This window comes from Dendropsophus ebraccatus, chromosome 1, assembly GCF_027789765.1.
Source record: "Dendropsophus ebraccatus isolate aDenEbr1 chromosome 1, aDenEbr1.pat, whole genome shotgun sequence".
Lineage (NCBI taxonomy): Eukaryota > Metazoa > Chordata > Amphibia > Anura > Hylidae > Dendropsophus > Dendropsophus ebraccatus.
In genome coordinates, this window is record NC_091454.1 from 32648285 (window position 1) to 32665085 (window position 16801).

The 16801-nt window shown below is 38.4% G+C and overlaps 1 protein-coding gene across 1 annotated transcript; it reads right to left on the reverse strand.

Moving 5' to 3' along the window:
• Window positions 1–283: 283 nt before the first annotated feature.
• On the reverse strand, window positions 284–12577 carry LOC138778681 (uncharacterized). Its single transcript, XM_069956486.1, has 4 exons — window positions 10154–12577; window positions 9774–9795; window positions 2322–4642; window positions 284–370 (listed from the first exon to the last, which is right to left on the reverse strand). The coding sequence occupies exons 1-4, from the start codon at window positions 12575–12577 to the stop codon at window positions 284–286; spliced, it is 4854 nt and encodes a 1617-aa protein (XP_069812587.1).
• Between the last annotated feature and the right edge of the window lie 4224 nt (window positions 12578–16801).

Here is a 16801-nt window from a genome sequence, read left to right on the forward strand (position 1 = left end):
CATGGATACAGCCAATGACTATATCCATGTTTTCCCACATAGCCTTAGGGCTTTATCCAACTTCAGCAGCCACCGCTAATCAAATGCTGATTGTTCGGGTTCGGATCGACTCGAACCCGGTTCGCTCATCTCTAGATTTAACAAGTTAACTTTCTTCTTAGAATAACATTAAAGTCACTTTTTGGAATAACATTATAGGCAAAGTAAATGTAACCCTAGCACTTTAGCCACTTTATCCATTTAATAAGAAATGTAATAATAATAGTGTGCACAGTACATGGGCTCACACCCCACAATAAGTGCTGGTCCTCACAGCTTGTACACATATGTATCCAAAAGCCAACACCTGAGCTGAGAAAATGGACTGCACCTAACAATACATTATATTAAAATCTTTACTGGAATATAGCACAAGAAACAAACACAATTCATACAATAGATGCCAAGTGGTTAGCTCTCCAGGGAGGGCAATATCAAATGCATTTAAGTGCTAAAAAGTGCATAAAGTAACCAGTAAGGCCTCCTTCACACATCAGGAAAATCTATCCAGAACCCTATTGGTGCATCTGGAATTCTGGACAGTTCCAGATGCATGTACAGAAACTGTCTGGAATTCTGGATGTACTGCTTGGCAGTCTAGGCCAGAGCCAGCACCTGGGCAAGTACCGCCGGGTGGTGATGCTGGCCCTTTAACTGCATGTGCTCCTAAGAATGTCACTGTGACTGTACTTGAATGTCAATCACTCCTCTGGCTGCCTTATGCCCTCCAGCTATCAGAGGCTGCTCTTTCCCCTTCCAGCATTGCGGTGCATGAGTATCGCCACTTGTGGGCTTGAAAAGCCAGAAGACAAAGGGAGAAGCCGGAGGTGAGCACTGCTGCAACCTGCAGCAGGTGAGTAAGTGTGTGTTTTTTTTTTTTCCTCTTCCGTTTTCACGGTCAGGAAACACTGAAAGGCTTCCTGATTAGTGTTGTCTGGTCATAAAAATGGCCATGAACATGTGAAGGGGGCCTAAGTGAGAATGTGCATAGCTGCCAAATGGATCAGGTATACAACCAAATAACAATAATAGTATACTCCCAAATAATCTGTTAAGTATAAATAGGCACATTTTGATGTCTAGACTAAATATGATTTCACATTATTACTAAGTTTTAGGAGCTATATTTAACTTAACAAAGAAGCAAGTCAAATTTGTTCCAGAGTTCCCAAAAATTTGTCAATTCTTTTCAGTGCTATCACTGTAGGTTATCATGTCAGTCTTTGGGCAAAAATCTGACCCCGATCAATCAAAACTTTTGATATGATTCTCTGACATATCAAAAGTTTTTGGTTATCACAGGTAACTTTAAAGTAGATAAACAACAGAAAACCCATATACAAATATTCTATAGCAACCCTATTTAGAACACATTTTATGTAGTCTATGACACATATGAAATACAGTATAACATACAATTTTAGTACCTAACCCCGCTAGTTTTCAAACAAACACTGTGGCAACTGTTGTTTGCAACTTTGAGACTATTGCTCAAAGACTGAAAATAAATCAAGAGAAACTATTGCAAAATTCAATGTTATAAGAGGAACAGTATAGGGGTTAGGGATGCCGAAGAGACAAGATACAAGAGCTGCTGCCACCCCTTTGATCAGCCATCCCGGCAGGCATGATAGGAATTATAGTTTTGCAACAGCTGGAGGGCCAAAGTTTCCCCATTCCTGCTCTAGGCAGTTCCCAACATGGAGAGAGAAGGCAGCGAGACGCACTGGGTGAGATTGAAAAAAAAACACACAACATACAGCTACATTTAAAAAGCTAATTAGCGGGCAGGGCGATCGGACCGTGCCTGCTAATAGCCATGATCCCCGGCTGCATAAAGCACCCGGGATCGCAGCAGTTCAGAGCAGGGTCACCGCGTGGCCCCCCTCTGAACTCTCTTAACGACCTCAGGGTGTAAATAAACGCCTGTGGTCGTTAAGGGGTTAATCAGCGCTTAGAAAATTTACAAATATCAGGAACCAAAACACATACACACAAACACACACATATATGTTCACAAACACACACATTGTGAAAGGGTACTACCTCTGAATACTATATAAACACTTTAGAACTAAATGAGTTACTAAAGTATTTAAACAAAATTTTTTACTGCTCCTCCTACTCTGATGATTCCTGGCTTTAACAGTCTACTAAAAAAAAAACACTGATAAACATTTATAAAATAATCAAAGCTTTGGAAAGATAACAGCTTTGGGTTGTGTTTTCTATAACTTTAAAAAATGACTAATAATAAAGAAAAAGTTGTAAATTATTCTTACCGGTAACACAGCAGCTGTCTGAGAACCATCTTTTGTTGCTGAATCCTCAGTGTCTATGAGGTTGTCTGTAGGGACGTTCTCCACTGGTTTCAGATAAGCAATTTCATTCTGCTTTGAGTCCAGAGTCACACACACATCATATGAGAATGGGAAAGGTAAACTTGTATCACTGATCTCAGAAGGACATCCCAGGGTGAACTGAGGATACACATGTCCACCAAGATTTCCAAAAGAAGTTGGGGTACTTGTTTTTCTACATTTAGAAATTACTATAACCATTACAGTCACAATGAATATAATAGAAATCAGAGCTATAGAAACAACTAGATAGAAAGTTGTATTAGTTGGTGATTCTGTAAATTTGGGTTGACGTCTTATTTCTGGTACCACTTGCTGGAAGCTTTCTGCTACGACTAAGTTCAAAGTTACTGTAGATGATAAAGAAGGAGATCCATTATCCTTAACCAATACCACCATTTTTTGCCTTAAAGACTCCAAGTCTGGAAGGTCCCTAGATATTCTGATTTCACCATTTTGTTGTCCAATTGTATATAAAGATGGTTCAGGGACCTGTAGTAGATAATAAGAGAGCCAGGCGTTGTGTCCAGAGTCAGCGTCCACTGCTATCACTTTGGTGACTAGATAACCTTTCTCAGCAGAGTGAGGAATAAACTCAAATAATGCTGATCCCTCAGTGTCTGCTGATGGGTAGAGGATCTTAGGAGCATTATCATTCTTATCAATGATACATATCCTCACTGTGACATTACTGCTTAGAGGAGGAGATCCACTGTCTTTAGCCATCACCTGGAACTGAAATTCCCGCAACTGTTCATAGTCAAATGATCTCTGGGCATAAAGAACCCCAGTCATTGAGTTTATGGAGACATATGAGGAAACTGGTATATCTTCAATATTACTACTCAAAATGTAATATGTTATTTTGCCATTGTCATTCATATCAAGGTCAGATGCGTATAGACTGTGTATTGATAACCCTGCTTGGTTATTTTCTGGAATGTATACAATATAATTTTGTTTCTCAAAAAGAGGAGGATTATCATTGACATCTGAGATCATGAGTTGAATTGTGTTGTCAGTTGACAATGGAGGATTTCCTTTATCGACTGCCATAATTGTTATTTTATATTCAGAAGCCTTCTCTCGATCCATATTTGCGGTTGTTTCTAGTTTGTAGTAGTTTGGAGAAGATGATACTAGCTGAAAAGGCATCTTCTCGGAAATATGGCAGAAGACTTTCCCATTGTCTCCAGTGTCTAAATCATGAACATTAATTAAAGCTACAACGGTACCTGGAGTAGAATCTTCTGGAATTTCAGTGGTGAGAGATGTAACTTTTATCTCAGGTGGATTGTCATTGACATCAATAATTTGTACTGACACCTTACAATGAGCAACAAGACCACCGCCATCTTTTGCTTCCACTGTAAACTTATATTCCTCTATCATCTCATAATCTAAATTTCCTATAATAGATATATTACCACCTAAAGGGTCCACAGCAAACATCTTCCGTACACTTTCTGGAACATTTCCAAATGAATATGTTACTTGTGCATTGGAGCCTTCATCTTCATCAATGGCATCCAAATGCAAAACCAGAAACCCAATTGGTGAATTCTCATTTAATGTTATCTGATATGTATCTTTACTAAACTTTGGAAAGTTATCATTGGCATCATGAACTGAAATTTCTATAAAGGCAGTTCCTGTTTTTGGAGGTTGTCCACCATCTATAGCTGTCAAAATTAGTTGGTGATGGTTTTGTTTCTCTCTGTCCAGCGCTTTTTCTAGAATAAGTTCTGGATATTTAACACCATCTGTTACTTTTTCTTCTAACATGAAGTACTCATTATCACTGATTTGGTATTTTTGTACAGAATTAGTTCCTAGGTCATCATCTTGTGCATGTTCCAAAGCCAGACGTACTCCGGGCAAGGCTGACTCACTGATCACTATGTCAAAACTGTTTTTTAAAAAATTTGGAGGATTGTCATTGATATCTTGAATTTCCAACTTCACAGTATATAATTGTAAAGGGTTTTCAATCACAGCTTCAAAGCTTATAAAGCAAGTCTGTTTCATACCACAAATTGCTTCTCTGTCTATTCGTTCTGCAATACTTATGTCCCCAGTTTCTAAATTAACATTGAAATACTGTATCTTCCCTCTGAAGACAATATGGAATTTTCTTAATGACAAATCCTTTGAGCTTATCCCTAAATCAGTTGCTATGTTTCCTATTACAGATCCATGCTTCAGTTCCTCTGGTATGGAATATTGAAGCTGAGCTGCAGTCTCTGTCAATGTAATAAAAATCAAGTAAAATAATACCTGCCATGTAACTGTCCTTCTGTGGGTATAACATGTCTTCCATTCCATCGAACCTCTTTTATCTCCTTTCACGCAGTGAAAAGTATAATATATGATGTCCAAATTGGCTTTAAATTCCCAGTTGAAAATGCAGGTTGCAGGTATCTGTTATATCCAGTCTTGTGTTTTGCAGATTTGTTCTGTGTCACTATAGTAAAGCTTTGTAGAATTTGAACCAAAATAACTTTTATGGTCCAACAGTGGCGCTCTGAGGCTGTAGAAGGAACAGCAACTCTGAAATCTACAGTGATATCAAATGGAAATACTCTTACTACTTACTGAATTCAAATATAATTTTATATGTAATTCTTTTTTCTGAATTCTCTACATTTTAAAGTTAAACTTTAAATTCTATTCTATTTATTCTCCTATTTTCTAATGAATTAAAATGTTTACACATGTACATAGTCTGCTTCTATTTCAATTCTCTTAAAAAAAAATTTTTATACTAAAGTAAGTTATAATCAAATAATTTACCCATTACATTTTTAAAGGAATTGTATTACACATTGATTATATTTTCTTTATTTTTTATTATACAAGCAAATATAATGAACATTTTAATAAAGTTTTCTAGAATTTACTAAAGTTTCACTGTGTTACAAAATATACGTTATGCATGGTTATATCACAGAATGTTTTTATGATAATATACATGCAAGCATATTACAGAAGTAGAGATGAGCGAATAGTGAAATATTCGATAATTCGAGATTCGTTTTAGAATAGCTCCCGATATTTGTATATTTGAACGAATATCGAATCCCATAATAGTCTATGGGAGAAAAATACTTGGGACCTGGAAATCAATATTTGACCAATAGGAGGTCACCAAGTGCACAATGACACCTCAGGAAATGATGCCAACACCTCTGGAATGCATATAGAACAGCAGGGGAAGCATGCCTGGGTGCATCTAACACTAGTGATGAGCGAACATCCCAATTTTCCCAAGTCTATGCCAAAGATTCACAAACAAATTATAAAAGTAGAAGCGTACATTTTGGTCTAGCAGTATGCACTTCCGAATGTATCATATCAGGTGCAGTGTAAAATACGTAATAACGAAAATTAACGAAAACTACACATCAGTAGCAAGATAACAAGTATTTTCCTGCAATCATAGTATACAGCTCTATACCGGATATATAATTGGTTTTTAAAATAATAAAATTAAAGGGCTGGTCAACACCCTTACAGGACACAGACTGCGCAAAACAGTAGTAGCAAGATAACAGGTATTATACTACACTCACAGTATACAGCTGTATACCAGACATATATTTTTTTTTTTACAACAATAAAATTAAAAAAGGGCTGTTCAACTCCTTTACAGGATGCAGACTGTGCAAATCAGTAAAACTGAATCTATATATATATAGCTTCAAGTTAGTATTAACCGCATCTATTTATAAGGTGATGTTAATGATAATGATGATCAATATTGTTATTATTATTATTGTTTTTATCATCATCATCATCATCATCATAGTCATATTTGTCTTAAGACAGATATATCTCCAATATCCTTTAATAGAAATCTCCCTTTGGCCTCTTACTAATAAAGTAAAAAAATCTTTCTCAAATAACACAGCAGCTACTGTACTTGTAGCTTTAGCAGTCATCATCATCAATAGAATTAGACTAGTTACAAGGTAGTTAAAAAAGCAATAAATGTTAGAATAAAGTACTAAGAAATCTTCTCAGGCTTTAAATATATTTTGCATTCATTGAATTTGTTCCAGGGGTGCCCAGGATGCCAATCCATGCCCTTGTTGTTAAAAGAGAAATCACTAATAGTCCTATATACCCTAACAGTTATACACTGTTTATTTCATTTTCAACCTCAATAATGTTTAAAGTGTCACTGTCGATAAAAATAAAAAATATAAAAATAAAAAAAACAACTTTAGAGAGACATTTCAAAAGTTTTGAGTGTTCAAGCCCTTGCCGGTCATGAGAGCAAGCCAGAAGAAGCTTTCCCTCAGCACGGTCCTCCTCCAGCTCTGTGTCACGTCATGAGTCTAAGAAGCCATCTGTTTTTACGATCCGTAAGGTTCTAAACACTCAGACCCCCCGATCAAAACTTTTGACCTGTCTCTCTGAAATGTCAAAAGTTAAAAAAAAAAAAAGTACACTTAAACAGCCAAACTGGTAGTGATGGAGTCATAGGACTCTATGTTGATAAACTACATTGGCAATTATAATTTTATTGCCAATTGCAGATACATAAAGGTACAACTCTGAAGCAGGCAGCATACGATTGTCAATGCAAGAAACATGCAAAGTCCAGATGTATACCAGCACATTGCAGTCATTGGCTTTGGACCTGATTTAGCTTAAAGTGATATTGTCACCCCCCCCCCCCCCCTTACTTTATGCATGGTTCTTCTCAACATTCACAAGCTTAGATACTGCACATTCGATATATACCTATATAAAACCTGTATGTGTCTTGTTTCTGTTCTAAAATTGCTCTAAATTTACATCAGTGGACAGTGTCACCTATGGCGGGCTTCACAGTAGTTGGGCCCCCTCCCCAGCCAAAAAATTAGACGCAACTGCTGTGAAGCCCCACCTACTGTATCATGGTCACAAATCCTGTGGTTTGATTTCCAAAACTTTCAGCATCACAAATCATTACAATAGTTTAACCAACGGTCAGTCATAATTGCACGTATTTGCAACTGGATTAATACTGCGACCAAAAAGGTCTTTTTTTTCCAATGTATAGACCAAATTTCTTTATTCCCCTCAAACATCTGCCATCTGCAAATCACATTCCAAGTGCTCCAATTAGACACCCAGGACTTTTCATATATCTGTGAGTGGCTTTCCGAAGCTTTTGGAATACCTCAACTTCACATCCATATTCCATGCTTAATTGACAGCTGCAAGCCTATCTTCAAGCGAGGTCAAGGATGGGAGAGGGAGTGAGGAGGTATTCCAGGTTGCAGCAGATTAAGCGTCTAGGAAAGCCTCTCTGACACTTTGCACTGGAGTATATAAGCATTTTTCTATGCTATGGAAGCACAGCCATGTGAATGGTACCATGTGTCTCCTTTACCAAACAGCTATTTAATAGTGTCAGCAGTTTGGAACATGAACTGCAGCTGACGGATTGTATTGAGGTTGAGTGGTTAAAGCAAAACCTTACAGGATAGCCAATGTTCTTACATGACAAATTTTGGGCTGAATGGTGAAGTTCATTGTGTTTGTTTTTTTTTGGTTTTTTTAGCTAAGGTTTTCTTTGTTGTTCATAGAAACCAATCACAGCAGAGCGCTCATTTGTCTGCTTTGGTAAAAGGAAAGCTCAAATGTAAATGTTGAGCAAGGTCACAACAATTATTAAAGCCTTCCCGACACCCAATGTACTTACATGCCAAATTTGGGGCTGGAGTGGGAAATTTATTAAGCTTTTGTATCACAAGATTCTCTTTGTTGCTCATGGCAACCATTTAGAGCGGAGATTTCATTTCTCATACTGCGCTGGTAAAATGAAAGCTAAGCTGTGATTGGTTGCTATGGTCAAAAATGAGAATTTTCTAGTAGGCTGATAAATCTCCCCCAAATAGGTTAAGCTATTGGATGCTTATAGAAAATACACCGTGATAATGGCTGATAAAGAAGAACCACACACTTATTGAATGCTGCCAAGGCCAGGGCCTGAGCGTAAACCTTGCTTACAGGACTGGCTCCAGGTATCTGTGGGCCCTTTGCTGACCCTCAGTGAGACCCTCATCCATCAATCCACTATGCACTCATCATCCCATCATCCACACACTATGCACAATCTCTTGAGACACCACTAACATATAAAAACACACACTATTGACACAGACACTGACTAAAACACACATTATTGACACAGACACTTACTGACATAGAAACATTACTGACACAGACACTGACACATACATTACTGACTGACTGACAAACTCACATACTGTACACACAGCACTTACAGCTCAGTCTTCTCCCTCAAGGATCTGCATGTGGTCAGGTCTTTCACCCCTCTCTTTGTGCAGGAAGCTGACAGGTCCCACTCCTTCTCTTTCCTTTGATGTTCAGCCTGCTCAACCTGCAGTACGGTGAGTGGGCTGAATATTACAGTGCCAGGCCCCTCTCCCTCTCTGGGCCCCTAGAGCCGCTGTGGGCCTCGATATTTGCCCGGGTAAGCCAGCGACAGCCCTGCTTACTGAGCACCAAATATACCTCAATGTTAAATATTTGGTGTAAAGCACTTGAGGTGTTTGGCAGCTTGACTGGCAGATGCCACTGGCTTAGTGCATCACTATTGAGGTTGACACAGATAGATAGACAATGTAACAAAAAATATTTAAGTACAACTCTGCTAGAAACTTTCGCATCCATGAAATTACCAAAGAGCTAAAGTTTTCTGCATTCTCTGGTGTATGTGAAGTAGTCATTCCCACATATTGTGGGCTCTGCTTGTCTCTCTATTTGCACACGTCTTTCCACTCAATAGTTACATGACATTGTAAGGCCCTTCGGCATTAACACAATTGAAAAGCATAGACTACAATACAAACTCAGTCTAATATACTCTTACCAAATTGGATATTTAGTATTAGAAAACCATACAAAAACCGTGCCTCTCCAGTTCTCAGTTTGCATTTAGTATTGCAGCTCAGTTCCATTTAAGTGAATGTAGCTGAACTGTAATACCACATATAACCAGGTGTTTCTGGAAAAAAAACAGCTACGTTTCAATACTGTATAAATGTTTAATACATTCCTTGTATATGAAGGCTTAAATGAATTGTCCAGAAGCACCAGGGCAATGCCACAACAGCCAGCTCATATCACACAAAGGTCATATTATAATTAATGGGATTTGTGTATGTTACTCAGAGGAACACCAGATAGTAGCAGTTGGGAGAGTAGGTCTAGATGATCTTTTTAAACTGAACTGTGCCAAAGAACTTGTCTTGCCAAGTTCATTTATATATGATTCAGTGGTTGGGACCTCATACAGTATATTTCAGGGAAGAAAACAGCAATATAAATACTGTATATAAATAGTAGAATAACTACTTTTTCTTACATGGTAGCATACCTAAAAAATACATCGCGTAGATGATGTGGGCATTCTTTCTAGCTTTCTAGTGGGCAGACTTTATAACTTTATAAGTTATATAAGTTATAAATAGAATATTTCCTACAATACTTTTTTTTAGCCCTTCTTGCTCTGCAATATGTTCCCATACAAGTCAATCGGGCCTCATTGTTTCCAAATCTTATTTACAAATTTTCTGTCCAAATCAAAATTACCCAAAACTATCAGTGATATAATACTGACCACCTCCACTAGTAATGGAAGCCCAAGAGGAATATGATCCATTACTGAAATGTAAGAAAGAATATAATAATAATGAGAACAATAATAAGAACAAAAAACAGGTCTATGTAAATACCTGATTGATATTGCTGGGAGGCAGGTCGGTGCTTGCACAAATATTCCCTTCTGTTGGGTTGTCAGTGTCTATGAGATTGTCTGTAGGGACGTTCTGCACCGGTTTCAGATAAGCAATTTCATTCTGCTTTGAGTCCAGAGTCACACACACATCATATGAGAATGGGAAAGGTAAACTTGTATCACTGATCTCAGAAGGACATCCCAGGGTGAACTGAGGATACACATTTCTGCTGTACGCTCCATAGCTTGTTGGGGTGGGAGTCTTTCTGCATTTGTAGATGACAGCGATGAGAACGGTTATAATGAATAAACAGGAGATCAGGGCTATGGATACCACCAGATAGAAAGTTGCAGGGGATTTACTATCTGAATTCGTTGGTTGTTTTCTGATCTCCGGCACAACTTGCTGAAAATTCTCGGCCACAACTAAGTTCAAAGTAACTGTAGATGAGAGAGATGGGACTCCATTATCCTTCACCAGAACCACAAGTTTCTGCCTTAAGTTATCAGAGTCTTGAAGATCTCTCACAATCTTTATTTCTCCAGTATATTGGCCAATTCCAAATAATATTGGGTCAGGAACCTGTAGTAAGTGATAGGAGAGCCAGGCGTTGTGTCCAGAGTCAGCGTCCACTGCTATCACTTTGGTGACTAGATAACCTTTCTCAGCAGAGTGAGGAATAAACTCAAATAATGCTGATCCCTCAGTGTCTGCTGATGGGTAGAGGATCTTAGGAGCATTATCATTCTTATCAATGATACATATCCTCACTGTGACATTACTGCTTAGAGGAGGAGATCCACTGTCTTTAGCCATCACCTGGAACTGAAATTCCCGCAACTGTTCATAGTCAAATGACCTCTGGGCATAGAGAACCCCGGTCATTGAGTTTATGGAGACATAGGAGGTGACGGGAATATTATCTATGTTGCTGTTCACAATGCTGTATGTAATTTTCCCATTGTCATCCTGATCAAAATCTGAAGCGACAACATTGTGTATTGAGGTCCCAGGTTGGTTATTTTCTATAATGTAGACAATGTAGCTAATTTTCTCAAAAACAGGATAATTGTCATTCACATCTGAAATAGTCAGCTGAATGGTTTTATTGGTAGACAGAGGAGGAGATCCTTTATCCATACACTGAACTGTGACATTATATACAGAATTCCTCTCTCGGTCCATGTTAGCTGCAGTTACAAGTTTATAGTAGTTGCTGGATGACGGTAACAGCTGGAAATCCTTTATGTCTGAGATCTGACAAATAATCTCACTATTCAGCCCAGAATCCAGATCGTGGACATTAATAATTGCTATGACAGTACCAGGGGGAGAATCTTCTGGAATTGTTGCTGCCAGAGTGGTGACTGTTATATCTGGAGCATTATCATTCACATCAATCACTTGTATAGACACCTTGCAATTTGTAACAAGACCTCCACCATCTTTAGCCTCCACAGTCATTTCATAGCTATCTGATGCTTCATAATCCAAACTTCCGATTATAGTAATATCGCCTTTTAAGGTGTCTATAGAAAATACCCTGTCTGCATTTTTAGGTATGTGGCTAAATGAGTAAGATATTGACCCATATGAACCTTCATCTTCATCGGTTGCATTTAAATGGACCACTAGGTAGCCAACAGGTACATTCTCAGGTAATCTTATTTCATAGGTGTCTTTCATAAATTTGGGAAAGTTGTCATTTACATCTTGAACTGTGATTTTAACTATAGCAGTGCCTGTTTTAGGAGGTTTACCCCCATCAGACACTGTTAAAATTAATTCATAGAAACTCTGTTTTTCTCTGTCTAATGATTTTTCTAATGTAATTTCTGGATATTTAATCCCATCCTTCGTAGTTCTTTCTCTGAGACTAAACCATTCATTTCCAGAAAGAGTATATGTTTGTATAGAATTTGTGCCCAGATCTGGATCTTCTGCATTTCCTAATGAAAAGTGTACTCCGGGAACTGAAGACTCACTAATTCCTATCTCAAAAGATTTCTTGGAGAATGTAGGAGAATTATCATTCACATCCTGGATTTCTATAGTGATTGTGTAAAAAGTCAAAGGGTTTTCGATCACAGCTTCCAGGTGTAAAAAGCAGCTCGGTTTAGCTCCACATAATGTTTCTCTATCAATTCTATCTGATACAATTAAATCTCCATTCTCCATATGAATGCTGATATATTGCTTTGTAACATGAGAAACAATCTGGAATTTTCTAGATACAAGATCCTTAACATTTATTCCAAGATCCTTTGCCACATTCCCAACTACAGCTCCCCTTTTCATTTCCTCAGGTATTGAGTATTGTAATTGGCCTGAGATATTCTTGCAGTAAAATAAGATGACATAAAATAATACTTGCCATATCACCGTCTCTTGTGTCCCTCTGCATCTTGTGTTATATTTCATTGCAGAAATTCTTAATATAAAAGATCAGGGAAAGGGGAATTGTAAGATTCCAAAGGATTCTTGAGAATAAAGCACAATGCAATATGCATTAAAGAGCTAGTGCAGGATTTTCTAGAGATCTGTGCTGTGAGGCTGCATTAGTTCTCCTATTTTTCTACAGTAAAATATACTACAGTCTAATGGCGGCACTCAGAGTCCAAATTGAGGTACTGCAAGTAACTGGTGAAAGCCTGTTTTGTTACACTTACTACACATACCTTTTACAATACTAATCATTTTATTCAAATTATTCACACTAATATTCTGAACATCTGCAAGTAGCCTTCTTAACCCCTTCAAGACAGAGCCCTTTAATGCACAAAAGTCTGGGTCAAATTAACGCAATGTTCCTCCTCGCCTTCTAAGAGCCATAGCTCTTTTATTTTTCCACCTACAGGGCTGGTTGAGGTGTCAATTTTTGCGCCATGATCTCTAGTTTTTATTAATATCATATTGGTGTAACAGAAAAATTTTGATTGCTCTTTATTAATTTTTTTGTGATGTATAATTTGATAAAATCAGCAATTCTGGTGCGTTTTTCTTTTTTCCGTTTACACCTTTCACTGTGCGGGAACAATAATGTTATATTTTAATAGATCGGACAATTCTGCACACTATGATATGTAATATGATTGTTTATTTATTTATATTTTTATTTTTATAATGGGCAAGGGGGTCATTTAAACTTTTACTGGGAGGGGGTTCATAAGGTTTTTTTTAATACTTTTCAAAACTTTTTTATTACACTTTTTTATTTTTTTAAACACTTTTATTAACTGTAAAACATGCTATCATTAGATTGCATATACTGGTTTATGCTATGCCATAGCATAGCATAGATCAGTGTTATCGGCGATCTATGTATAGAGCCTGCCTGAGAGCAGACTCTACACATAGATCAACGAATTGACAGGACGGAGGTAAGGAGCTTACCCCCGCCTCTTGGCAAAAGCGATCAGGACCCCCGCAGGTCCCGATCACTCAGTGACAGATGCATGATCTGTCACTGAGCACCTTAAATGCTGCGATCACTGTAGATCACGCTGTTTAAGGGGTTAATGAGAGTCGGCTGTGGGATCGCAGCTGACTCTTATTACCTGCAGCGCTGGAAACAGATGAGAGCGGGATCGCTATCTCTGGTGCGATCTCGCTCTCATTATAAAGCCCCTGTCAGTGTAGGAACGTATATATACATTCCTACTGCACGGGGTATGTGCAGTAGAAACATATATATATGGATTTCTGACGCAAAGGGGTTAAAATGTTCAAGTTTTATTCTCAAACTATTATTATTAGTGTTATCATAATATTATTATTTTACCATATCATAAATGTAGCAGTGGGTAAAAACTAAACAATACATGTCTTATTGCTAATGTTTTCCAAAGAATATTTAATAGACATAAACTAAAACTTGATAAACTTAAAAATTACAAAAAAAAGATTACAATTGTAATAACCTAACCTTGTCTAATGGATTAATACTGATGACTGATAACTTTCTTGTTAGAAATGTACAAACAGGGTGAATAGGTAGGAAAGACAGAACAGTGAGCCCTGGCGTCAGGCCCCCTTCAGCTGTTCTTGCCAAATTGATCCCAGGCGGTTACAACTGGTCAACTTTCCTACATACGCCAAATTGCACACAGAGACAAAACAGGACAAATACTGAAGAAGGTTATACAGATATCTGTCAGAAAGGTACTAAATCAGCAGAAAACAGGAGGTCAGACAATTCAAAATAGACCCGGCCCAGGGCTAGGTTGGACCAGCCTTTAGACATCCAGATCACAAAGATCACAGACTGGTAAGGAAAGAACTTAAGTAGTCAAGGAACTGTCAATCACAAGTAGCTTAACCTTCTGCAGCCCCCCCAAAAAGTCAGCAGGAGAAACAGACGGGTGTGGTCGAATCAAACTAACACAGCAAGGAGTGAAATAGAGCAGTGTGCAGACCAGTGCATGACAAAATACTATAAATGGTAAACAGAGCATCCTCTGCAATATTTTACCGACAGACGATGGCACTGAAACCTGAACAAGCACAGATGATACATTCCCTTCTATAATCTTATCGTGGTAAATACTTGTGATCAAAGTATTTTAGGAGTGATACCTTTATATCTTATAGAGATTCTATTTGCTTTAATGGCAAGAGTTTCATAATGCACCCCATCACTTTCTGTTTCTGAAGTTCAACATGTTAGTCATTCCATGTGACTGTCAATGTTCACCATTTCCCAATGTACATATTATGACACTTTCCCATTTCTCCTACATCCTCATCCTTCCCACTTACATGTAGTCAAATGACGGGACAGCTGGCTACTCTAAAACTGCCTGCCCTTTAAGCTTTATGGTTCTTCTTTTAAAGAAAAACTATCAGCAGGTCAATACCATTTATTCTGAGAATGAGCACAGAGAATGAAGGTAAGTTATTTACATTGAACCTCAGCACCATTTTAAGGAACTACATGTGTAAATAAAGTGGTTTGGTGCACTGAAAGCAGGACTACCACCCTCAATACACCGATTGACCCCGGCCGACCCACCTTCCTAATAATGTTGGGGGCAGCGTTCTGCAGGGACGTCACTCAAGCAGTCATCACTGCATTGTAAAAGATGAATATTTACTAGAAGGGAGGGGCGGCTAGTGTGGATCGGTACTAGACCCGTCACCAAGAGCACTATTTATCCCATTTACGTATCTTCTAAATAACAAACTTACCAAAAAAGGTACAGAGAATAAATGTAAAAAAAAAAATTACCTTCATCGTCAGTGCCGGTGCACTATAGAAGCAAATCAGCAGGTTGGATGCTTCTAACCTGCTGATAGTTTCCCTTTAATTCTCTGTACTGTATACTGTATACTTAAGCATTAGCCATGTCCCCTTTTCCAGGCACATTTAAAACATTTTTAACTGCAGAGTGAAAAGTGTCACGTCATAACACAATTTATGGAAAATGTTGCTTGGTAAATCTTTTCTAATGTTTTAAAATAAGCTTTTTAGTAGAGATTAGTGAATTTACAATAGGAAAGAAGCAAAGCACTTTGCTCGTATCGGCATTCTGCTCATCAGACTGCAGGCTATAAAGTCTGTTCAGCTCCATGCCGCTCCTCCTCGGGTGCTAAGAAAAGCTGGATCCACTCCTGGGACATCTCCCAGTTTACCAGGACTGGATCCAGTTTTTTTTCAAGCACCTGGGTCAGAGCGGCAGGGAGCGGAGTGAACTTTAAAGCCCACAGTCTGATGAGCAAAATGCCGATACGAGCTAAATGCTTCAATTTGCTCCTACTGTATATTCCCTCATCTCTAATTTTTAAAAGATCTTAATAATTATGAAATATCCTGCAATTTAGTGCTGAATGTAAGGAGGTTTCCTGAAAAATAGTTTTTATGAGTTACATAGACAAACCATAAGGAAAGTGATAGTAAAAATGTCAGGACATGAAAAAAAAAACAAAGGACACAGGATATCTCTGTCGAGAAAATTCTAAACATGCCAAATAAAAGAAAAAAAACCCTACAGAAAGTATAGACTTTGTCATTAGTTAACCCATAGCTGCACCAGGACGTTATTTAACGTCCTCGTGCCGCTATGGGAGTTCAGAGGGGGGTCGCGCGGCGACCACCCTCTGAACTGCCGCGATCCCGGGTGCCGCGTGTAGCCCGGGCTCGCGGCTATTAGCGGGCACGGTCCGATCGCCGTGCCCGCTAATTAAGTACTTAGAAGCAGCTGTCAAAGTTGACAGCTGCTTCTAAATACTTGCGGTTATACATCCCTGGTGGTCTAGTGGGGGGATCGCCCCCCTGCGGCGCGATTGCGGGGGGGTGATCCCTGCATCCATACCGGGCCGGGGTCTGCTCCGTAATGGCGCTGATCCCGGCTCGGCATTCTATTGCTTTTGGCTGCAGCAGCCAAAAGTAATAGAACACCGATCTCATGGATTCATGCAGTATAACTATACTGCATGGATCTCTATGAGAGATCAGAGTGCATATACTAGAAGCCCCCCAGGGGGGCTTCTAGTATATGTCTAAAGTAAAAGAAAAAAGTATTTTTAATAACACAAAATCCCCTCCCCTAATAAAAGTCTGAATCACCCCCCTTTCCCCATTTTATAAATAAAAATAAATAAATTAATTAATAAACAAACATGTTTGCTATCGCCGCGTGCGTAATC